At 41.0% G+C, this 26,813-nt stretch overlaps 1 protein-coding gene across 12 annotated transcripts in view; it reads right to left on the reverse strand.

Annotated features, from left to right (window-relative positions):
- NEO1 (neogenin 1) overlaps window positions 1-26,813 on the reverse strand; it is a 192,112-nt gene that overhangs the window by 46,179 nt on the left and 119,120 nt on the right. For 9 of the 12 annotated variants that reach the window (XM_080607273.1, XM_080607282.1, XM_080607279.1 and 6 more), the window contains exon 8: window positions 4,941-5,160. In XM_080607273.1, coding sequence (XP_080463399.1) covers window positions 4,941-5,160 — 220 coding nt within the window. The remainder of the gene's footprint in view (window positions 1-4,940; window positions 5,161-26,813) is intronic. The other 3 variants (XM_080607275.1, XM_080607281.1, XM_080607278.1) reach the window with 1 other exon arrangement.

Genomic DNA, 26,813 nt, shown 5'->3' on the forward strand with positions numbered 1-26,813 from the left:
ATTTCAGATCTTTTTTTAATTTTCATCTTTGAATGAGCAGCATCATTATATATGAATTTAAGAACTCTGCAAAGGATTTCTCTTCTTTTAATGTTTATAAAGTAATTTTTGCAAGAAAGAAGCTGGCAGAGAAGAGAGAGAGACATTGAAGAAATATAATTCCTACTGCTGAATGAAAGAGGGGGGCAGGAAAAAAGATAAATATTTTCTCTCGCTAACTTTTCCAGTTATAGCTAAAGCAAAATGTTTGCTTGAAAATGCATTTTCAAATGGATAGCTTCCTTTAAAATGTATCTTAGCTATAATGAAGGTATCTGAAAACCCAGAATAAGTGCCAACTGATTCACAGCTGTGGAATAGCATTCATCTCCCATTGACATGCAAAATATATTGCACTTTCTGCCTCAAGTTTAAATGCACTCACTGATTTTGTCTAGAAAAAAGTCAGCAATCCAAGGTCATTATTTAAAATTACAAAAAAAATTTAAATTATTTTCAATGGAAACACAACATTTATCAAAAAATAAATAGATGAGCCAAAGCAATGCAATTTTCAGTAATAAGTAGGAATTGTGCCTTCCCTCACAACAGTATATTAAAAATATGTTGAGATTAATCTAATTAAGTGCTACATGAATCTCTCCTTTATGCCCTTTCTTTGGGAGCCTTGAGCACCTTTTATGAGCTCTGATGCATTTAGGTTGGCATAATAGGTAGCAAAACAGATGGTCTATATGAATAACTATATTACCCAACAGAACATTATGACTATTCTAACTCATTCCAGTTTAATCCCCAATTAAAGAGCTTTGCAAACTGGAATTAAGGCTTAAAATAGCTGTCATGTAGACGGGGGAAAAAAGACTACAGCTCAAAACCAGAAGCAAGAGTTCATCTGGGAAAGTAAAGTTTGAAGTCACACTTAGAAAAACAAAACCTTTGGGAATTATTAAAAAGTGACCAGCATCTATGCCGGCCACATCAGCTGTGAAGCCAGGCAGTGAGCTCAGATGGACATTTTGACAGTGCCATTATGCACAACTAAACTCCATTTTGTGTTTGTAGCACACTAAGTTGTACCACGGGTTCAATATTATTTGAATCTATCACGCGTGTAAGTTACCATCTTGTACGAGCAATGTGTTGGCCTTCTCACAATTTTCTGTCCATATCTTGAAAATCTGAAGTTCTCCTGCATGGCTGCTCACCTAGTTTCACAGAAGTAAACCTCCCTTTGTCATCCCTCCTACACATCTGAATTCTCATACACTTTCCAGGGGAACTGTCTTGAATTTGGAATGTTAATGTAACTATATAATCTATGGGGAAGACAGTAATTTGTATCTGACCAGATTACTTGAGTTCTTCTGGAGGTACAGCAACAAAGCCATGACGCCCTCTTCATTCCTACATGGTCCCTTCAATAAATGCTCCTCTCCTGCAGCTCCTTGCAGTTTCTGTTACAGAGCAACCTCCAGGTCCTGTATTCTCGCCCACTCCTCCTTGACAGACGCTAAAAGCCACCAAACCCAGCTTTAACCATTTCAGAAGCGAGGACCATTTTAGAAGACTGCCATTTTCACCATAGTTCCTCATTTTCTGCTGCTAACAATCTTCTGCAGCACCCAAATTAAAGGCCAAATTTGGTGTGCAAGCACACTCTGAGTTGAAAAGGGGAAAGGAAATACTGCAGTGCTGCAGAATGGCTGCAAAGCAGGTGATTACATTCCATCCAGGAATATATTGCAGTCCTCTAAATCAGTCCAAGGTGCAAAGTAAAGGAACACCTCACCGTGTTTCTGTGTGTATCTCACTGCACTGGAAGACTGTAAACTAAAAGGAATATAAGTCGGCCAAGGCGAAGTCTCTCCCGTGGCCGCTACCCCATGAACGGTACACCTCATGTGCTGCAGAGATACGTAGGGCTGCTACTGTTCACCATATAAAGTTGACTCTGCAACCCTTTAATGATGAATTAGAGATGTCAGAATATCTCGCTGAGCTGTTCCACATCGTATGGACTTTCACAATCTTTTAAAAGCCCGATTTAAAAGGCAAATAAATCAAATGACCCAGAGTTTGATCGCTGCTCAAACCCAAATGAGGAAGAGGCAACACGTAGTTTACTGTAAGGATCCAGTAATGCATGCAATGAAAAAGGTACACGTAGGCACAAATCTGAGAGTTTTAGGAGATGGTACATATGCACTTAAAACCGCAGCAAAGATGTACGATCATGTATAATTCAAGGACCACAAAGCAAGCATTTAAGCCGTGTTTTATAATGCTGAGAGAGAAAAGAGGGTTGCGAATCTAAATCTGACTTCAAAATTTTCTGGTTTCTGACTGCTTCGTTATGTGGGACACTCCCACCTATTTTTTTAGTCATAAACTAAGCAAAGTAACAAAAAAGCAAACAACTAGGCAAAACGTACCATGTAACATCAAAAAAGGAATAACATTTGATGAATGATTGCTTGTCTTTTTAAAAATTATTATACTTCTTACTGTGCCTTTAAATTTCAAGCAAAAAATCCTACCCACTTTTAAAAGTTTAATCTCTACACAGTTGTTTTCTGTTGGTTTTGTGCCTCTTCCTTAAAGCCACATAAAACATTTAAATCCAGCCATAAATCAAATACCCCCACCCATGCACACACCAAAAAACCCTAGCAAGCTAATGCTGCAAATTGGCATTTTTTCGACTCTTGAGTGCAAAGTTTAGATAATTTATTGATTGCACAGAATTCAGTTTAGGACTGGTAGTGGATACTACCATCCTAATCGTGGGGGATTTTTCTCATTCTTTCATCCCAGGTGCCTGCAAATACAGCAGCAGACGGAAGCATAGAGGCAAAAATCTCTGCACACCCCCAGTCCATTTTCTGTACCTCTCAAGGCGAACCTCTACTGGGTTTGTCATCTTAGCTTTTGTCCCTCAAAAACTAACTGGGTTCAGGGTAGAAGGGGCTTTAGTATCACTTCAAACACAATCAACATTTGAATTAATTTGAGCCATAACTTTAAACATCCTCTCAAATTCTCCAAGGAGTTATTTCTGACTTCCCAGGTAGAAGGAAACAGTTCAAGTTTAGCTGTTCTCCTATCATAAACAATGTATTACATTCAATTATTTGCTTAATTCGGCTTAACAGCTCCAAAATTCATGCCCTAATGAATTGACACTGGCAAGTTGTCAGCACCGTCAGGGCAGATCTAACTTGACAGAGATGAAGCAAACAGCATCTGTACTTGCTTTCAGTGCGAAGGTGGAGCCTGCTGACACAAAGGCTGTACAAATAGGATGCATTTGTTCTCAAGTGTGGTTCATTGTTGGTTTTTAATTCTATTGTTCTCATTCTTTAAATTCAGGTTTCAGGACAGGATTTCACACTACTTTCACACTAACCTGTGAAATGCGTGATACCAACCGTCCTTATCAGCATAGCAAAAGACTTCCAAAAGCAGAGAGGCAGCAAAGGCCAGAAACACGTGACCACGTGCCAGTGAAAGGCTTCCAGAGCCTGCCTTGAACCCTGATCCAGAAGAACACGTAAGCAAAGATTTCATTGCAGTCAATGAAACCACCTGCTTACATGTAAGCACCAGCTCAAGTATTCTGCTGTGCAAACTTTCTGTGGGCTACACCACTCGAACCCCAGAAGGTTGCTTTTTGCAGGGTAGTTTCTGCAGGTTGTCCTGTAATTTCTTAAATTACTCCCCACAGATTAGGAGATGCCTCTCTCCTTTTGCTCTGCACAGTGATTCTGACCCTACAGGGATATTTTCTAGATTTCTGGAGTCCTGTATGTAGTGGAAGGGGATGCATTTTGCTTTCCCCAAAAGCAAGACCCAGTATAAGGAGAGGAACGAACCACCTCCAGCAAATTACTTTCTGAAAAACCCAACGGGGAGATCAGTTACAACCAGCAATATGAAGGAGGAAAGGCAGACAGCAAGGATAGCTCGCAGGACACTACCAGTTTTCCTGTCTCATTTAAAATATCTCCAAAAAGAATTAATATTACCAAAATGAGGAAGTAGTAGAAAAAACGCATTTGTGAGTCACAGAAAATTTTACTAATTGCCCGCATTAGTCGTCATCTGTGAACCTAGACTCTTGTCTATCTTCAGAACTAAGAAAAAAGTGGAAATTCTCCAAGTACTAGTGCATTTGAGATTTTTTCCAAATGACTTTCCTAACTTTGCGCCTCACTCTCTAGACAGTAAATAGATAATTTTCTTTTGAGTAATAAATCTGATAATCAATCTAATTTGTAATTAATTAAGCACAGCTCAAAACGCCTGTTAGCTTTAACTTCTTCAATCTTATCACAACAATTGGAAACTAATTCTGAGCAGCAGATCCCATCAGTAAGAGAAACATGTGGATTGAACTAGACCACTGGGATAGCATGTAAAAAATACATGAATGCTTCACATTCGTGAAATTTCTATTTGCAGGGATTCCTAGATGGGAATCTACATTTAACCAACACCTACCATGTGCCTCTCTAGAATCAGGCTATAGTTACAGGGTTTTAAAGCTTGAGCTGACTGCCCCCCTATCAACAGCACATGTAATACCTGGAGGGTGTCTGCGTGCCTGCAGTGGGTGGCATTTACAGCCATCAGCGTTCCCGAAGAGGTGTTACAGTCTCTGTGTTTAGCAGTCTGCTACAAGCAGGTAGCAACTGTTTGTAGTCAATCAAAACCATGCACAGGCATTACCCCTAACAGCATGTCTATGCAGCAATGAAGCAGACAAAAATGCGTATCCCCTAATCAGGGTGCAGGAGGAAAGGGAACACAGCCGCTCAGACTACAGCTTGTAAGATTTTGAGCTCTGAAGACTTACATTTTATAGCGCTTCTAAGCAATGCTAGCGTGAAGGAGTGTCATGAAAGAGCACAACCCGCTTTACACGTTGAGATCTTTACCTGTTTATACCTTCCTTGGTGTAGAATATTGAGTAGGTGAGGTTGTCTCCCTGAGGGTCTGACACAGGTGTCCGCCACGTCAGCCTGATGAAGCGAGTGGAGACGAGGGTGGCCACAACGTCCCGAGGGGCTGAAGGCAGTGGTCCCGTTGTAGCTGGTGCTAGATGGTCATTAGTGGCACTGGTCAGTGAAGTGGGAGGTAATGTTGGGATGGCAACATCTTGTCATGTGCAAACATTGGGGAATATGAAGGGCAAACATCACCACGGTTTTAAAAAAGAAAACAGAAAAAAAAACAAAAGAAATAAACAAAACCACGATGGGAAACAAAACAAAATGAACACACACAAAAAAGGCCATTAAACTGAAGGCTGACATGCAGGCAAAGGTAACTACTGGAAACTAATGGGAAATATTAAAGGACACGTCACTGTAGAGCAAGCAGACCAAATCTCCACTGTAATGGAAGTGGCAAGGGAAAGGGAAAGGTGAAAACTGAGGATAAAATATGCCCTCATAAGAGGGCATACCAGCAGCAAACAGTATTTTCATGTCTTTGTAAACCAGATGTAATACCAAGCATTTGCAAATAAAAAACCCGCCTGTATTGTTTATTCAAAAATACATTCAAACCCAACTTTCTATTTTATTTCATTAACATGCACAATTAATTCATACCATTCTCAATCATAAATAAATGACAGATGGAATATCCCAAGTCTGTTGAAGGAGTGCAAGCAATTAAAGGCTGGGGTCAGCTCACATACAACCTACTTTCTGAACTGGCTGGGTCCTACTACTGCCAACGTGGTGACAGCCTTGGTAGGGCAGGGCAAGTAGAGATTTGCTCTTAACTTTCCCTAAGATCACCGTTTTCTTTCCATCAGTGCTCTTCCTCCCTCTCACAGTATATTACATCACTTTACAAAGATACTAGAAGGCACAAGCAACTCGTTTTGTGTTACACGGAGGCTTTGCGAACTTTCTGCAGTCGGTCATGCCCGTCTCCCTGTGTTACTGCTTTAAAGCTAGGCTAAATCTCCAGGATTATTGCATTAAAAGGTTGACAAGTTAAGAGCAGAAGTTGTAACGTACAAATAGCTGTTCTCCAAATCCTATTAAAGCAATCCATCCAGTAAATCTAACAGTAATATTGTGAGCAGCTGGACCCCAATTACCACAGGGTATTACAGGAAGCACAACTGGTAACAAAACGCTAGAGTTCAGGATACCCTGAATTTTTCTGGATTCTTAATTATTTACCAAGCTTAAGCCATCCGACAGCATTTTCCACACTGGAGTCTATGCTGCCAAACACGTTTATTAACTTGGTAATCACGGAAACTAAGTAAAATGGCTCAGGTTTCCTCAAGAAAGGAGCTCAGGACAAGTACAGCTTTGGTGAGAGCTGCAGCATCTCCACATAAAGAACTACCAGGACACACGGGCTCATGTCATGAGAGATAAAGGAGAAACCTGCATGTGAAAAAAGGACTAAAACAGCAAATGCTTCGTAAGCAACCAAACCCACGGAGTACTTCCAGGCAGACGCACCAAGAACGTCTCAGATCCTAGAGAAGCCTACCATCAATAACAACCTAATTTTAAACTCTAAAGAAAACCACTGCCAACCAAAGCATCACCTCACATGTAGGTCTTCAATTTGCAGAACTCGTTTTTTCATTTTTATTTTTTAGGCCACCGGTGGTGGTGGAAGAAAACATCTCCTTTTATCAGACATGCGCAACGTGATAAAAGCATGTGGGCACAACTATGAAACAATTTGGTGTTTCTTATGAAGCACTTCTCTATGCAATGCCACAAGGACCTTCCCGAAACTCGCATTCCTGCTTTGTCTCCTCTCTCAGAGGCTGCCCATCCTCTCATCTGGGAAGTTTCACTCCCCCAGGTACTGCCATAAACACCATCATCAAGCTAATTACATTTCAATTATGTGTTTCTTCTTGCTTTGGTACTCAAATCAGAACTCTTCACTTCAGTAACTGTATTTTAGAGAACTCTGCAAGACTCCCAGAGCCAGCAACATACATGTTTGGCTATTGGAAATACAGCTCACAGACAGACAAGTACTCAAGAATATCTTCTTAATTATCCTTTCCACACTGCAACGGCCACAGATCACAATCAAGCATTCTCCGACACCCTCCTCACCATCAATGGGCTACGCCATTCACATCACATTCATTGCAAAATCTAAACTATTTTTAGGTCCCCATAATTACATTTCTTACAGGAGCACACCAGGTTTTATCTCCCCAAGGATAACCATGTTATCGCCCACTATGCGGTGCAGGATATTTAATTACACAGCTTCACCCCTTGTCCAGGGTATAGTATGATATACCAAGGGGCAAAAGCCTTATCTCATGGGCAGAAAAGGTTCTGGCTGAAGTTACCAGCGCTTAGAGTTACCACTACAACCTTCCTCCAACCTACATCACCTCCATTTCTCAGAGCAGAGCTATATGAAGGGAGATGTGGACAATTTTCTGACCCCATTGCTGGATGGCCCAGCAGAAGAGATGCTCTCCCGGATTCGCTATTAAAAAGAAGGAAGATTTAGAGCAGAACAGAACAGTTGCACTTGGAAGTGACCTACAGAGACCACTGAGTCCAACAGTCAAAGGTCTGGTGACCAACGGCAGCCTTAGCTGGTGACCCTCTGATGGTGAGATTTAAGGTCCCAAGGACACTCAGGAAGGCACTTGGCATAACCAAGAAAATAGACTACAGGAGAAGAAATTTGCGCACGTTCCTGGGACAAGTGCAATCCCATGGGCAGCCAGGACAGCTGGTTGATCTTCAGGAACGGACAGCACGAGAACGGTCTGTTTGTAAATGCAAGGTACAAGTGGGCACGGTGAGAAGCCAGTGTGGCTCAGCATGGATCTCCTGGCCAAGCTGAAGCTCAGAGAGTGTGAAGGAAGCAGAAATGAAGATCGAAACAGCTAGCCAGAAAAATACAGAGACACTATCCAGGCTTTCAGTGGTGGAAGTAGGAAAGCCAAATCCATCCTGGATGGCTGGGCAGTGGGGTGTTTACATTTGAGTCCATGTTAATGGACTGGAGGCTTGACCACTGCACCTTTCTTTATTCCTTCCCCACAGCTTTTGCCACTGAGGATCAAGGTGCAGTGCCCTACAGAACACCTCCACGGTGCCCATAGTTTTCTGCATCTTTCCCTGAGTGCCTGCTTCACTGGCTTCCATTTCATTTCAAGTTTTCAATTTCTGTTCACTTTACAGTTCAACTGCCTATCTTCCCCTTTCAGAAAGCTTTAATTTCCTATCCCTTTATTAACTAATTACATTAGTAATATTATTTAAAACCATGCAACAGTTTGAGGGAGGCTGCTATAAAAACAAACTCGTGCAGTACAGCTGCATCAGCCAAATGCCTTCTGAAATAGCATCCTCTCAACCAGTCTGGTGAACACTTTGATTGACTGCTTCACATGTTTATTAAAACTATTTAACATACGAAATGCCTCCATTTCTTAAAAAGAAAATTAAGACATTTCAGAAATATCCAGCACTTGCTACTTCAGTGAAGAAATTTCTTATATCCACCATTTCAGCTTGCTTTAACTCTAGAAAGACTGCAGGAAATTAACCTCTACTGTATGACTGTACAAAACGCTGAAGAGCTGTATCAGACTTCCACTCTTCAGTCCAGCAGCTGTCTTTTAGAGCTGGGATACCTGTTCATACTTGAAAGTGTGAAGCCACGTACCTTCCATTACGTTCCATTAATACTTCGGTTTCCTCTACGTGTCTTGGTAATATTGTCAGGTGATCTACTTCATTTTACGTGCTCTTGATGCAAGGAATGCACCCTACCTACCTCTGAATATCACTGCCTTTAGTTCAAACATAATATAAATATTTTAAGAATAATTAAACTGAAGTAAAATGTTGAAATTTCTCTACAAAATAATGTTCCTGATATTTTTTTTTAAATTATCTGGTTAATCTAAAACACCTCCCACATACTCACGTATTTGTCTCCCTATGTAATGAAAAAGATCCATCTTTTATTTAAGTGATCTGCGCACAGTGCATGAAGAACCTGCAGGCATCAAGATGAAGAGCCTGGGAGAGCTGCCAAGATTTCCCAGATTAACAGAACCTCAGTTTTCTCCTTGTGCAAAACTCACAACTAGAAATATTCCTTCTGACAGCATTATAGGTAGATAGGTCAAACAAAACAAAAGACTAGTAGCATCAGAAAAACAAACCACGAACCAAATAAAAGCACAAAGGGCTTGTAAATCATACGAGTACGGTAAGCAATGAATAGGCAAGAAAATTCACCCATTGAAAGCTGCAATTAAATACCAGCTTGGCAGCAATTTGGTACTGCTGATAGCCGTAGAATGTATTTAGAAGACTAGGTTATTTCTTTTCCTTTCTCCCCCATTCTTCCTCAAAATGCCTTGAGTGCCATTACAAACCGATTTGTACACAGCCGTGTGAGCAGAATGCTCAGCAGTGCAGAGCTGTGTTAATGAGTAATTACACTAAAATTAGTTTTAACGCCAGTAAGGGAGCAGCTTTATTACTTCAAGCTTTTAAGCATGGTGTAACAAGTAACATGCAAAACAAGTCTTTTCTTTCCAATATATATTTCACCACTTTTCAAAAAGCTACTCTGCTCTGGGGTAGTCTTTACAGAGATATGTCGACAGTTTCACATTAATCTCATTTAAAAAAAAAAAAAGTAAAATATGCATATTCAGCAAGTGACATACTAAAAACATGGGAAAAGAATGTTGCATGCCAGACATATATATAAAATAGATTTATCTTTTCAACCACTGCTGATAAATCAGTTTTTCTGACGTGTGTTTTTCTAAGGGACTAAGACAAGATCTTTGCTCGATTTGGCATCACACAAAAGCTGTAGAGTCAAGATATAGCACATTGTCTTCAACAGCATTTCAAAGAAATCATTCAGCAAAAGAGCTGACACAAAATGAACTGCTCTCCCTAAACACTGGCTCCAGTGCATCTGGGGGCTGAGAGGGGGAGACCGAGGTTAAATAACTCAGTGTTGCTAAGAGGATGCATTAAAACTGTCCCAATACAGTTTCAATTCTGGATCAATAGAGAAGGAAAATAGGTTGATTGATCTGTCTGCACCTAACCAAGTTAAAAGCTAACCAAAAAAAAAGTTAAAAACACAGCAAAATATTTCAAACAGTCCTTTTTCTCCTTTGCGCAATGTATTTTCTAATGCTTATGCAGTAACCTGGGCAACAAAACAATGTCTAAATTCCTGAACAAACACAAATAGTGTTCAACTATTGGAACAACAATCATCACAGCATATCCAGAAATCCACCAACAGGAAGAGGTAGGCAGAGAAATTAGACTTTTTAGGATTTTTAGGCTTAGGAGGAATTAGGGCTTTCCGAACTGGCCACCAGAACCATTTGTTAGCCGCAGTACTCATGGGCTAGAAGGGATGCCATCACGTAGCTCTATACTTTTGTGCTGCCCTGGCCTGGGGCACCCCTGGCGCCACATAAAGCCTTCAGCTGCAACACAAATCCCAGGGTCCAGCCTAAGAGAAGACTCCTCACCACTCTCTTAGCAGATCTTCTTGCAGACCAGGAGGTTCCCAGCTAGTTTTGGTGTGACAAATGCAGAATGAGCACGCTGGGGACACACACCTGGACTGCTAATTGCTCAAGCCCCTCCTGTCGAGCTACTGTGGCAGGAATTCCTCTCCGAAGGCTTCTTCTGACCAGACATCACCTACTGCAGGTTTATTGCAGTGTTTTGTGGTGTGCACAAATACCCAGCAAGGATTAAAGACGGAAACAAACGACTAACCACCACTGACTTCTCTAGCCTGAATCCTCACCCTCACAGGTGAAATCACAAGGTTTTAGTTTTTCCAGCATGATGCTGGTAAAGCCTCAGAGGTGTCTGCAGTGTCTGCCAGCCTGACGCACCGCTGCGGTACTGGCTTTTCATCGTGTAGGAGAACTGGCCCATGCTGCAATTAGCATAATTCACTGCAGCCAGATAACAAACAATTCAAACACGGCTGTGATGCTATTCGGTCGTAATTGTTTCAGGATATTGATGAGATCTTTTAAAAACAACTCTGTCAAACATACCACGCCTGAAAACCAGTAATTGAAATGCTTTATCTGTTAGCTAATCAGCAGAAATATTTTCCATGTTGTCCAGCCCCTCCGGTTTAGATTTCCTTTTTCCTCCTCTTTTCCTCCAGTGGCATATTCACAGCTTCCTCCTGCTGTGGGCAATAACATCCCAATTACAACACCGGACACACTACACAAAGAAAAAGTGCAATAGGAATGTTATCTGCTTTCAGCTTTGCCACTGCATGACCTGGGACGAGTCCAACACCCCGTGCCCCAGCTACCTGGTGCTAACGACACGTCACTCCCACAGCCTACCTCATGAAGGTAGTATTGACATTTGTGAAACTAAGAGGCAGAAACACTTTAAAACCTACTGTGTGGCCATACTTAGACTCTTGGCCATATTCAAGTGCTCGCAAAGTCGCAGCACCGGGTATTTCTGAAGCGTAGTTGAGCTATGTCTACGTCAGAAGGCAGCCGGAGAGGAACTGGAGGGGGAGCAGCACCCACGGGCTCAGCCACTGGCCCTCTGCATTGGCTCTTGTGCCCAACAGCAACTGCAGAGCGCTTCCAGTCCGGTCTCCTCCCAAAGACAGCGAGATTGTGCCAGGTCCAAGCCTATGCTGAGGCACAACTCAAGGGGCGAGCAGCAGGGATGTAAGGGCTGAGATCCTATGGACTCTCCTGGAGCAAATGGAAACGTCCACGTGGCTGCACCCCGAGGGCACAGACAGTGGGGCGAGCGGAGAACACAACAGAGCCGGCCAACAGAAACTGCTACGGGGACAACTGTGCTGTTTGGGGCACCAGAGAGTGGTTAATATAACAGTAGTGCAGGAGAAAAGAAAGGCCTCTTTGTAAGGACTTCAGAGTGGATTTTATAACTTTTGAATATAAATAAACCTTTGGCTGAGGCAACAGAGACTTACTACTGCAACTAAAAATAGCAAATGACTATTTTGCCAAAAAATCTGCTAGAACAACATGACCTAAGACACTCAGATCTCTGAATGTCTTGGAAATGCTGATAGAAAAAAATACCTGAGAAGCACCAACACATTCAAATTTTGATTTGGTGCACTCAGATTAAGCTGTTTACTAAATAACAACATTTTTCACAAGAATTGTTAGTTAACTGATTCCAGAATGGTAATCGAGAATTTCAAATGTTTTTATTACTTTAACCTAGTGTGATGTTTTCCAAAATTTCAGCTTTACTACATGGTATCATTTCTACTGCCCAGCAGCAGAAGGATTTAGCTTTGATCAGCATTAAGAGGCTGTGATACTTCAAAGAGTCGTATTCAAAAAAAAAAAGGCTTTTTTAAAAACACTTTTCCTCACAGTATTCAAAAAATGTAACAGGGACTCAATGCAATGTAGCAAGTACAAAATAACAAAATGAGAAAGTCCAGGTGGTGAAACTATCCTTTACAATTTTGCTTTCTGTCATCTTTTTCCACTGGGTTTTTACCCATTTATCAAATTGCTGTCCCTCTTTATATGCCTAATTCATAAATTTACAACAGAAGAGACATCACATAGTTATTCCGAACAGTCCCCTGCATGATACTGTAACCAAAGAAAAACATATTAACTGGCACAAATAAGTTCGTATAGGACAAACAGCTGAAGTTGGTACTTTGTCTCAATAGATCAGTTATAATAACTGAATTACTTCCTTCCCTTGGAAAAACTAATTAAAAGAAATAGATCAGACTGCTATTCTTCTGAAATATTCTTTCATGAAAACTGAAACAGGGAAGAAGCAGACATGGAATGGAGTGTGTATTAAAATAATTTCTGCTGGATATGATAACCCATGTTCAGGATCTCCTGGGCTCCATAAGGGCATCACCAGCACCTCCATTTAACTGGTGTGAGACACAAACCTGTGTCTGCTCTACGTGACCATAGAAAGATGGCAGAATTCAATCATTCACAGAAAATTCAAACTTACGCCAACAGTTGTATACAAAATTGTGCTTCATGAGGTAATCTGAACAGCTGAACCTTTTGTGTGATTTTGCTATACAAGGACATTTGTCAAAAAAAGAAAACCCATTAGAACATTTCAGGCAACACCTACAAGAAAGCCCAACGGTGGCCAGTTGGACCTAAAGCCCACTAACCTTGAAATTATTTCTGAAACTAAAATTGCACAAGCCATCCGGAAATGAAAAGCACAACTGACCCTGTAAAGACTGCCTCACGCATGTACAACTATGCAAAGTGGTGTACCAGGGACAACAAGCTCAAAAAATGAAACAGTTTGTATGTTTTATATTGCAGTGGTTTAGACATTATTTGCTATGATTACCTGAAAATCTATTACTATCGCTCACCATTGCATATATAAGACATTTGGCAACAAAAAGCATGGGAAAATAACAGCATCTTTGATGCGGTATTTTTCCAGCTATGATTTTTTTCACAGCACCTTCACATGGCACAAGCATCTGCGTGTCTTCCTTTCATCTCTCTGCCTGTCCAAGGACGGATCCGGGTTGCGAGCAACTCTCTATCCTGGGCACTTCTACCACTTCCATATTGGTCTCATTAAAGACAATGCTTTTAACTTCTGTACCATTTTAACTAGTACAGAAAAATTCCTAAAAAAAGTACCCATCATTTTCATAAAATGAAATGGAAATACTTAGTCATTTCTCTATTCTGACATCTGCCTAATGCAGACATAATTTTTTTTTTTTTTTGTAATTGCTTTAGATTAATTTACATTACGACTGGGAATGAGAACTGTTATTTACTCTTCACTCAATTCATACTATTTGCAAAAAGCTCACCAAAAAGACATACAAGCAAATTCCTATCTAATACCAAGCGATTATGAATTTTTAAGTGTTCATTTAGTCCTATAATCTAATGTAAAATGGACACTGGATAAATTGTGGCTATATAAACAGACAAACACACTTTCTAACAACGAGCCCATTTTTCAAAGGAAGTCATAAAAGCAATTATGATAAAGGACACTCCTCCCTTTCTCATTTCATTACAAAGTGCCCTGGTGTAGAGGAAACAATCTGATTTTTTCCCGTCTCGCAGGACAGCCCTTCCTGACGCAGCGCGTGCAGCAGCAGGGCTGCAGCGGAAGGCAGGAACCCCGCCGTTCAGATCAGAGAGCAGTGGGTCAGGGGAGGATGTGAAGAAAAAAAGCCCTGACTGCCTCTGGATCATGGGACTCACACTGTAAAAAAAGACGGAAAAAAGCCAAACATATCTTGAACTGTCCCCAAGGGGTTCAAAACTAACTACCTTTTAACACATTTTGTTATTGGAAAAAAAATCAACTCATATGCAAAATGATGGGCTTACATATTCATTATTGAACTTTTAAGATTAAGCTTTTGAAATGTCTAGCGTTTTCATTTTTATTTTTTAACAACTACTCCTTAAAAATAGAGTCAAAACCCTCAACAAAACACACATACAGGACCCAAAACAGCACAAACGAAAGTAAACGCATCAAAAAAAATAAAAAAAGGGTACAGATTGTCTTTTTAATGTAAATACTCATAAACTGAACTCCTGTGCAGAATAAAAATCTGTTTACAACAGTGGGGTCTGCAACAACATACCATAATTTGACTATAATATAACAGAAAAGCAATTATTTTATTTCAAGAGCAAATGTGCTACATCCAAGCAAAGCTCTTTATAAAAGAGCAACTAATAAAACCACAATATATATATTTCGGAAAGTGGTCATTTTCACAGTATGTGGAGCCATCTGCATGTTTCAAGAGTCAGGCAAGATTGCTCCCTTGGTCTAAAGTAACTTGTTTTCTCACCTTGAGCGGACAACTTCACCATGCCTTCATTTCCAGCCTCACCTTTTGTGTTTTTTCACAGTTTCTCAGTTTTCACTTACTGTTTGCACACCCAGCATAACAGGTCCACAGTTGCTGTCAATGCTGTAAACACTACAAATGATTAACCACAGCAGTTTCGACAAGGCAATTTTAGGACTCAATAACTGCTTTGATGTGAGAGCAGTACCAATATACTGGTATCATGATCAAACCATGCTTCCTGACTATTTAAGGATGCTTTTTCACTGGAAAAGCAGTGGCTAATAGCCCCCATTCTCTCTTTTCTCGGTACCAGCCTAAACTGAAATAAATTAATCCATCTGAGAGCGGCAGTTGCTGATCCATCAGGTGGAATTCCTGATACTGCCCCACTTCTTGTGGATAATTTGGATAACCCCTGATTTTAAAGCGAAGTATTTTATTTACATGACTGACCACAGAGTTCCTCCAAGTTACGTCTGGATACAATGTCCATCTTCCCATTCAGGATATAATTGGGTACTTCTCTCCTGTTGATGTGTGTCAATCCAGAGGTGACTAACAGTACACACAGGATTTACCTGAATATTAGCTTATATGGCATTCTCTGAGACTTGGAAGTGAAATATAATTTCCTTCAGTCGTGGATCTGTTGACACTTCAAGCAGCGCTGCAGCAACACCTCTGCAAGCTGAAGTTTCAGCAGATGAGACTGAACAAGCTGCTCGTAATTTACTGTTAACCTCTTCATCAAACATTTTTGTATTTAAATATCTATTTCTTATATGTATATAGTGCACTCTCTTTCTTTCATTTAGGTCAATGCACATGATTTTTTTAAAGGGAGAGAAGATATCAAAAAACCCACACCTTTCCTCTTTTAAGCCATAACTATATTTATAGCAATATTACTATATGAGATATTCGATTTTTATATTCATTTCAACTGGGTTTCTCTGTTAAAGACCGTATGTATCTGCTGCTTGCTTACCCTTTGCAGGCCATGTCTGCCACACTGTTTTTACAGCAGCTGAGTGAGTTACCAGAATGTTTGGGAATTTGGGATACTGACACCTATTGCTGAGACACGGTGGCACCTATTAGGTCTGTCACTTATAACTGAGAAAAGCAAACCCAGGTATGATTTTTTTCTTTCTCATTATTTTCCTTTAGCACCTTCAGTACCAACGTGTCGACAGGAAACCATGCAGAATCCATTTGTCTTTTAAAGACAGTGCCTCCACAATTATCAGGTTCCTTTTTTTGTGGGGGAGAGAAGGCAAAGGAAAGGGAAAACAATCATCATAAGAAAACACTACATAGAATACTTCTAATGCAGCGAGAACACTGACAAATCGGCAGAGTTTCAATACTGAAATTAGGCAAATTTGAATGTTTATTATTAAAAGGGAAAGTCAGATTGACTTGTTAGGTATGTGCTTAATTTCCATGTGGTATAAAACCTATAAGCCTGTTTAGGCTATCTTGTCATCACTGCTGGGAAAATACGTGACATCAGAAGTAAGTCTCTTCTAGATTCAGTTATTCGACCGTATGAGTCCTATTACATATGCAACCAAACTGTATACCAATCCTTTCTGCTTTTTCTCCAAATGGCATTCATCTGTCTCTGATATTACTGTATAATTTAGCAACTCTGAAATATAAGCAACCAATTAAGACCATATCAACGCGTTTGTTCGCCCCCTCTGGTGCGAAACTGACAAAATCTGATATTTTCCTTTACAACATGAGACTAGGATCAATTACAAATTAAGGCTACTTCTGTCAATCTTCACAACCCTTTTTGTGAATTATAAAGGCAGAGGGAATGCTAAAGCTAATCCTTCCTATTATCCTCTTCACCGTAACAGGGAACCAACAAAACCCCCTAAAAGCAAAAATCCCTCGCTATGCAATGACTGCTTCCTCCTTCTGCGGTTGATGTTTTTCACCCCAGGTGTTTCTGTTTTCACCTTAGAACTCCAACCACGCAGCAGCAGAGAAACAACCAGCCACTGCTCCACGCCTGGAGCTCCTCACACCGAGCACACTCCCGGTGCTCCAGCGTCAGAGCCCACTTCCCCTCCTTCCCACTTGTGCTGCGGTACAATGCATATATGATAGGGAAAGGGCAGAAAGCATGCATTAATACCCGAGAGATGTTTCACAAAATACAGTGAAGCTCTTTCCCTGCCTCCGCCTAATATTCCTCATGTATTACAATACTCCTCTTTACAATATGACCTATAATTTCTTCAAACACAGGTACCTTTGAAAACCAAAATCAAGCAGCTGACGCACAGCCCAGGTGTTTCAGAGTATAACTGTGTGAGTCGCAACCGGCGGAACCCATATTTGTGCTGAGCAGTCTTAAATTTAAAAGTCACGGTGCACAACATCTGATATGCACATCTTCACAGGGCTTCACATTCCTTTGCCAAGTCAACTGTAAATACAGTCATAAAACAAGAAATGAAAACTAACAAGCACAATCAAAGCCTCCTATAAATTCCGTTATGCCTTCCTGCATTCACCGCGCACTGACAAACAGTAATCTATTACTAATTTAATCTAAATTAGAGCAATTTATTTAAAGCACATGCCAACTTTAAACATGAATAGTTCATTGAATGCAGAATATGAGAGGCGTTTAGGTCCCTATTTCAGTAACTTCAAATGCGAGAAGTTTGAGATCTACAGCAGTGTAGGTTAGTCAGTTGGGCTTCTTGATACCCCCATGTCCTCAGTGAGCTCCCTGAAGAGGGAATTAATAATGGCCATTTCTGAAACAGTGGTGGAATCAAGAAAGGAACCTGACTGAATGAATTACAACAGCTTTCTGGCAATGCTGAACACACGTGCAGCCATGAGAAACAATAACGCTGATTTCACGGAGGAAGACTAGCTGAGCAACATAAATTAAAATCAAAATTAAAATGAAAAAAAGTCTTCCAGAGTTAAAGAGGAGAACATACTGCTATGTTTACAGAAAATTAGCAATGAAGTGTACACAACTAGTAGTAAAATATTCCCAGAGTTTGGCTTTGGTTTTATAAAACACTGTCTGAAGTCAGTTTGAGCTTTCAGATGCTGTTTATGTTCCTGAAACACAACTTTCAAAATGAGACTTACAAGCTGTTCATCTCTCATTCAGATGAAGCCATTTTGATATTTTCAGACAGGGACTGAGACAGCAAGTTTGGAAAAGCTTCCACCTACTTTTAACACAAGCACTGTCATAATTTTTAAAGATTTCCTTACCCAATCAGTATTGAGGCTGTATTTGGTGCATTCATGGAGTTTTTCACAGAACTGCAGTATCTACAGTACCCTAGATTTGTTTTTTTCATTTAAAAAATGAGTATTTATGTATGCACATAATTTTATAAACTTAAATGTGTGCACACAGAACAACAGGGTTTACAGGCATGTGCAGTGGTGTATGAGGAAACAGCTTGGATTTTATAACACAGTAACAGCCCCTGAACAGTCCAATTATCTTAAATGGCATACACCATACCATATAGAAGGTATTTAGCTCAAATACCACAGTCCCGTAACATTCTGCATTGTTTCCTAAATTTGAAAAACAATTTTTGACATAAACTGTGACAAACCCTGTATGAATATATGGAATGGGGTATTGACATTAAGGAGCCGTGAGTCTGCTGAGCAAAAAAACCCACAGCTACATGTTGATACACGACAGACAAAAGCAAGATTACTCCAGGGGAGAGGAAATTCCCCTGCTAGCCCTGTCTCTGAGGATACCTGTCTTAGTGGGTTTTCTATCCTTTTTTTTTTTTTTTTGCATCATCTCCCCATAAGAGACCAGAGCAGGTCTCTCAAATCCCACTAGGTTCTGGTGCTAGCAGAGGTGGGCGCACGTGGCACCAAGCAGCTGCCGGGGCTCATTACCGTCGTCTGCTCCCCTGAGATCCACGATCCACTTCTTTCGAGTACTTCTCCTCTTTACAGAAAATTTGAATGCTTGGCCACAAGGGTTTGCAGCCTTACTATTCAGTTGCAATCCACAAATCATTTCTTCTCTGGTGGACACTGTAAGACATCTGAAAGCCACTTGCATAATCACAGGGACCTCTTCTGATTTTCCTTTCATTAAGACACATAAAATTGTACCAGACAGAAAGAATGCGAAGACACTTCTGTATGAGCAAAAATGTAGAACAGTTTTCAGGAAGAATACCCAACAGAGTCCTTCTCTTTGATTCAGCTGGCTTTTTTCATCTTGCTCTGATATTTCATCCACAACTCCCTGCATAGTTTTCAAGTACTTCTACAGTCTCGGACAACCCTGTAACTACATGGATTGAGAAAATATTTACACTATCACCTTGAAAACAATACTAAATGTTCTTGATTCACAGTATGTGGCTGCATACAAAATACTTAAAAAAAATAAAAATTACCTCTGTAAGATGTGAAAGAGCCTGAGAGATTACACTTGTTATCTGTGAAATCATCCAAAAGAGGTCCTGGACATGCGAGCTGCCTGCTTCAGAGTTTGAACCAGACGAAGGCCAGCAGTCAATTCTATTTTACTTCTCACATATGGAAAATCCCCAAAAGTGCGATCAAGTTTTTCAAATCAGAGCACGAGCCTGTTAATGCCAACTTTCATATTTCTTTCTGCAGAAGCCAAAATTTGTCAAAGAGAAATCGTATTTGCCTCCTACAACAGAATAATGGAACCTACAGATATGGAAAACGTGGAGTATTTCATATATTTTGATTTACATAAGGCTTTTGACATTGCCTTCCAGGACACCTTCAAAAGCAAGCAAATATGTTCCAGATGAGGTTACTACAGAAGTGGATTCATAACTGGCTGGAAGAAATCACATTCAGAACAGTTCTCAATGCTTCGGTGTCAGAACAGAAGGTGATTTTGAACCAGGATGTAAAGGAGGGTATGCTGACTTCCATATGATTTTATATATGTGTGTGTATACACATGTATACACACACACACACATTTTACCAACCCAGACAACGGCATAGAGAAAACACTCTTAATATTTATACGAATGTAAAGTCAGGAGGGCTGCAAGCACACTGAAGGACATGTTTAGAATTTCAAAGCATGTTGTCAAAGCGGAGAAACAGCCTGAAAACAGCAAAGGTTCACCCCTGGACAAGTTAAGCCAAAAATTCAAGTCTCCATAGGCAAAACTGCACAAGGGCAGAGACAGTGGAGGCTTTTTGTTTCAGGTTTTTAATAATCAAGTTATGCAGACATTTATCAGGAATGTCACAGGTTGAATTGTCTCTACCTGGTCTGCATGACAACCTCAACTCCCTTTTTCACTGCTACTTTCCATGATAACGTATAGAGAACTCAGTTGAGAAGTCTGCCCCAAAATTTCGGGCTTTTTTTCCCCATCGTTATTCATCAGTCAAATGCACAGGGAGCAGTAGTGTCCCTTTCAACGAATTCCACATGGCCGTGCTTTCAACCACTGCAATGGTCAACAGTAATAAAAATCCATTCCCATAGGGGTAAATCTGATGCAATTAAATTAAATTTTTCTCTCCCAAGATCAGAACATTCGCCATGAGAAGCACTAACAAACTTACTTCTCTATGCTTTTTGCTGTGTTAACAAGTGCACGGAAATCCTGTCTTTCAGGAAAAAACACCAACACAGTGCCTCGAGCAACACACTGACAGCTCTTTATTTCAAGCAGTAAACCACTCTGATGTACTGTTTCCTGGTTTGGGGAACATCTGTAAGAGACTATGTGCTGGTTAGTCTGCTACAACGTTACCTGCTTTTTCTGTACCTGAAACACTCCTTGAAAACTGGGAGAATCTTAACAAATAACTTTCTGAATTGTGCTATTTATATGGCATGGTTGAATAGACAGAGGGCTCCACCCACGGAAAGGATCCTCCTTCACAAAGAAGTTACATCCAAGGTTTGCCTAATGAGAAGTCTGAAATCTAGCTAGAGCTAGAAACTCTTTTTGACTGGTATCAAGCTGAGACAAGGCTGTGAGCATGGAACCTGCTGGTAGCTCACTCCCATAGAAATCTTGAGTCTGTATCAGCCTGAGGAAACCTCAATCAAAAAATACCACTGCAGTATCGAAATGCCATATTTTTGGCACGATCCCAGCTGAAACGTGCTGACTCCAGAAAACGCTGACAACGGTTCTGATGTTCTCCACCTTGGTGTAGGAGGAGAAGCCCCGGCCCCACCAGAAGTCCTATAACCTCACTCCATTGCTACCAGACTTGAGAGAGCTGACTGCCAAACTCTGGCACAGAAGCACCAACATAAAATGAAATTATTCATGCAGCAGTGGTCCCGCACAGCATCCAATTACACAAAGAGAGCACAAATTTCAGGTCAATAAATGATGTCTTTAAAACTCTCTCAGAATTAGGATTCACATAAGGAAATTCAGTGGAGGAATTAAAATCACACAGTGCAGCCCAAGTGGTGTTATACTTTAATCAAATTTGGGTTGCAATGTCAAACTGTGCCTCCAATAGAAGACATTTAAATTTCTCATAAGGAGATCGGCAGAAAAATACATACTACAGAACGGTCGTAATTTGACTATAAACAAAGAGCTAAACGGGATCCATTCACACCTCTCAGACTGACACTTTCTGAATTAGAATACTGCCAGCTGGGAGGGATCTCAGGATTTTGTCCATGAATACGCGCAGACCAGAGCCACTTCTGAGCAGGCTGCTCAGGCCACAATGAGTGCCCTGTATCTCCAGGAAGAGAGACATCACAGCCTCCCTGGGCAACCTCTTCCCACTGCAACCACCTGCTCTGTGAAACTGTTTTTTCTTACCTGATTGGAAATCCCTTTCACAGTATTTTCCTGTTACCTGCTGTCCTTTCAATGCTGGCTCTGTGTTCTTGGGGATGACCTCTGAGCTTCCTGCCAGCCCATCGGGTCCCTCTCTCTTCCCCCATTCCTGCTGCTCCTCCCAGGCTGCTGCAACCCGCACGCTGCTGCGGATGCTCTCTGCCCCGGCACCCATGTCGTGAAGGCACAAAGCCCAGTTAGTCTCCACACCCAGCTACGGTGCTGGGAGCCCCCCGGGCCAGCCAGCCCTCCGCACACCCTACTGCCCACCCCGTCCAGGTTGGATTTTCCCAGGTTAGCCACAGGGAGACCATGGGAGACTGTGTATGGGTTATCCACTCCTCATCTCCTTCATGTACCAACGTTTTTGTGTTTCTGCTCAGTGAGGAGTTCCTTGTTCATCCCTGCTGGTCTCCATGCTCAAATCCCTGCGCATTGGAATCAACCATTCTTGTGCTTTAAGAAGACTGTCCTTCCAAATGGTTCTCCTCTTGCCCATCACCACAATCTCCCATGGCAAAATCTCCTGTCTTTAAGTCCAAGGCTGTAATTCTATTTGTTTTGCTCAGTTCTCTTATGAGCCTCAGTTCAGGCATCTCATGATCGCTGCTGCCCAGGCTGCTCTGACCTGTGTAACTGACCAGTCCTCTTCTGCCCCTGCACAGCAGGTCCGACACACCACCAGCACTACTCACCCAACCAGGCACAGACAGCCTGTATCAAGAAATCATCTTCAGCACACCCCAGAATCCTCCCGTACTGCCAGCCCCACCACCCGGTTGCCACATCAGCACACACTGGGTGGTTAAAGACAACCACACACGTACCAAGGAGGTACTGCAATCACAAGGCTTTCTCCAGCTGTATAAAGCAGCCTTGAACTGCCTCTTCCCCTTCATTTAGCAGAGGTCTTTAGCAGAGATGCATAAAAACATCATCCTTCCATCCTCTGATCCTTATGTGTAAGCTCTTGATGGTTCATTTCCCTCTCCAAGGTAAAGCTCTAAGCACCTCAGTTGGTCTCTGCATGCACGGCCTGATCCTCTTCCTTGCTTCCTCCCCGCCCCTCCGAAGGAGCCTGCACCCATCCCTTGGAGCTATCCCAACGCACCTGTGTAAGCCCAGTGCTCTGCAGCCACACACAGACTCCTAATCCCTCCTCCTCGTTTCCCATGCTGGTACTATGAATTCACACGTGCTTTCCTGGACTAGTTTTCAAGAACATTTAACGTTTAAAGAAATGGAGAGATCCAACACAAAAATCGTGACACAGCATGCTACTGGATACCAGCTCAATTCATTCACTCCCATGCAACTCAAGGATAGCAAACACTAATTTCTGTAGCACAGAAGCACAAAATTTGCTCAGTGTACTATGCTTTCTTTGGAATTTTGAAGGTGATGTGCTGCATCTCAACTCATGTTTTGAAATTGTTCTCTAAATAACATGGCATATTTGTTTACAGTCAATGATTTTTCTTTATACAGCATTCAATAATCACTCCTTTTTTTGGTGCCTGAGTACTTGTCAAATGCCTATCACAGAGGGGTGACAGGGAACCATCTGCCTTCCTCCCCCAAAGGCACCTCCTCTTACTCATTGCCACCTGTTCTTTTTTCAGTCCCCAAATGGCAATTCTAAGCAATGCCAGAATCACTGGAAAAGGCCAGGTTACAGGTCCTGGCTGAATTTCTCAGTCTTGTCACTAGCATTTAACCTCCACAAAGAAAACCCAAATGTATCCATTACTGAGGTTTTCACAGAAAAAAAGTTCACACAACACAATGCTGTAAAAATGACAATGAGAAATAGCTTTGTTATGATTAAGCAAGCATATCTGATTCATGCATTGGAAAACTGAGGTCAGATGCTGACCCATCAGGATATAATTGTAAGCTAAAAAAAATAAACGGCTTTTTTTTTTTTTTGTAGAAAGGAACGAGGAGAGATTTTGAGGTCCCTAATAAAGTTATTCCCAAGGCACACAGCTAGGGTTCTTCCTTATCACTGGGATATGCTGAGTCCTCATTGGTGGCATCTGAAGGAACTACAGGGACACCATCTATCTGCTTCAGCAGCAAGGCAAAGACAGGAGCAGCGAGACCGCCAAAGGCTGGCAGAGGACAAGTGCAGAGGACTGCAGTAATTCAGGTCAAAATCCCCTTTCTTTAGGTAATTCTTCTCTTCTAAACTTATTAACAGAGAATTACAGAATTTGAAAATAAAGCCGCTGCTCCAGTAAGCCTTCCAATTACCCTGGCATTTTTAGCCAGTCAATTCTTTATTTTCCACAAATCACTTCTGAATATATTGCAAGCTTTTCAGAATTCAACACAAATGCAGAGAAGACCAACCCAAGAGAAACTTGTGTTACAAGTTACAATTATTTTAAACTGAGTGTAGCAACTGAGTCTGCGCGCACCCCGGTCTGGGTCGCTCATCTGCACCTGCGCACTGAGGGGCCAGGGTGCCAAAGACAATGAGGTGAATAACCAGATCTGGTTCCTGGGAAGCCAGTGATCAAATACAGAAAGCCTCCTGCAGCAAAGCACATTGTGTACTTTAAGGCTGCTGTATTTAAAAATGATGCTACCAGGTAAGACTGAAGAAAACACAGGCGTGGTGTCTTCCTTTCAGACCGCTCCGCAACCTGTCCAGCGCACCGCAGTCCAGCTACAAGTGAAGCAGCAGCGCCCCAGGCAGCAAAAAACAACATGCAGTAAGATTTCTACGCAAAGGGTGCAGAATGAAACAAGGTAATGCACAAAAGAGACAACTAAGATCTGATCTAATATGCAAAGCGCAAATAGAGGGCACTTTTATGGGTTTATTTCTGTTCAACCTTTCTCAGAGTATCTCCCTCACAGTCTGAGTGAGTGTCTTTTCCAACTACTCACACTCATCCCTTATGGCAGCCAAATATCCCCTTCCTCGTTGTCAATTGTATCATAGTCAATGCTGTATTCCACGTACAGATGACCAAAACAGTCATGGTCCATTTCTTCAACACTGGCCCATAAAGAATGCATGTGACCTGGCTGTCTGACAAACTCTAAAAGGCTTCTATATTTTCTAGTATAAATTTACTTTATTAAAGACCAATTTAATATGGTAACTGAAAGGGCTACCTGGAAATAGCTTGTAATTTGTCCAGACGTTTTCCAATTCCATTTAGTCAGGAAGGAGAAAACAGAGAGCAGAAAAGGAAGAGACATCCTTGCCAACTGGGATGGAGAACTTTGATGAACACATAATCAACATTTTTTCACTGAAATTACTTTCCAATTGCCAAGGTAGGTATTTCTCATCATCAGGTGTGAAACTGAAGAAAAATAGCTTTCTGAATTAATGATCAAAGTATTCAGAATAGGTTTTTTTGTTTAGTTTTTTGTTTTCGTACCAAGATGGCTGTCATGAAAGAACTATCATACATCATGCCTTCACTTTCTTTCCCTGAACATTTCTTCCTTCTTCACCTTTCATATATTGTGACAAGGTGTTAAAATAAGATCTCAAATATCTATATTTTCTTTGACTGTGTACATTATACCACTTTTCATACATCAGGACTAAATAACACACAACACATTTATGCCTAATTGCACTACTTGTTATGTCACTATTCAATAGCAAAAGAAATAAATGTACTTTCAGTGAGGTACCATGTGATCATCTCTACTGCTGGAAAACAACAACTAATATACATCAGTGTTACACAGGGAGTGCATTGTTAAAAACACTGCAGGCCATGTAACAGCACGATATGACTTCGTGGGTGTATTTTTACACCCGAGACTCCATCAAAACTGCATCCATAATCCTTTGGCAGCATGCAAAAGAAAAAGGACAGCATTATAAGGCAAAGTCCTTTAGTATAACAGGACAGGTTGCCAGAGTAGAACAGGAAGGAGAAACCACTGGGCAAACAACGGGGAGGGAAAGGAAGAAGAGTGAGACCACAGGAACTAAAATAATAACAGTAATAGTAATTTATAAACCACTACTGGGAACTGGGTGAAAGTACAAACTTGGGCAGGGCTTCAAAACCCAAGTACATTAATTATTCAATATTTTTCAAACACAGAAAATATGGAATAATGCTTCCATTTGAAAGATTTGGAAACTACTCAGGTGATTCATGCATAGAGCAGAAATAAAATTACTTTTAATAATTTTTCTGGCAACATGATGACAGTAGGCCAATGCTGGATCCAGCTGCCTAACACCAGTCGGAGGTGAAATCCCATGGCTGCGTAGTATTAAAGCTACTGAATCCAGTAGAGGGCACCTTTCATTCCCAAAATTGTTGTGGAAAGTACATGCATCCCTTCAGCCAGCAAGGAAACACACCCACATCCAAAGCAGAATTCAGAAGAAGTTAAAAGTTCAAACTACTCTACAGAACCATCAGAAAAGAAATGGGAAATATCTCCCTTCGTGGCACACTTGTAACAGTTTACTCTCTGTACGCTGAACACCAAAACCAGGTCTAGCAGCTTCACATCTGTTAAAATTTCAAGTGTGAAGTTATATCATGTCCCTGGTCATATGTAAGCGTTCCTTCTAAGCCTTTCCATCCAAAAGTTTTGTTATATACAGGGAAGAAAAGAAGAAATTGCAATTTTGAAACAATATCCAAAAAAGAGAGGCAACACTAAAGTCAAAAAAGCACAGAGTTAATATTTTCTTGTCTGACTTATTTCCCTTATCCTTCTTTCTATTGGTTTTCTTCATTATGCTATCAGAAATTATTTTCAAGAGCTGTGTGACCTGAAAGAGCAAAGCAAGCTGATGCCTGATGATATTTGTACTGCCTTTTTTCTGGAAAACAGTAGTTCTTTTATCCTAACAATAATTATTCTCTTCTGGCATTCAAAATATGCAATGCAGGATATTGTGTGTTTCAATGGCAAACAGGTGAGCACTGTTAGTGATACCACTGACTGGAGCACAATAAATATTTATCTTCAATTGCAGCAGCTGCAACTCCACAAATTCTTTTGCAGTCACAGTCTGCAGAAATGACAGAGCTTACTACTACTTTGTTTTTTAAAACTGATGGCAGA

The sequence above is a fragment of the Anser brachyrhynchus genome (assembly GCF_964034855.1).
Source record: "Anser brachyrhynchus genome assembly, chromosome: 11".
In the NCBI taxonomy this organism is placed as follows: domain Eukaryota; kingdom Metazoa; phylum Chordata; class Aves; order Anseriformes; family Anatidae; genus Anser; species Anser brachyrhynchus.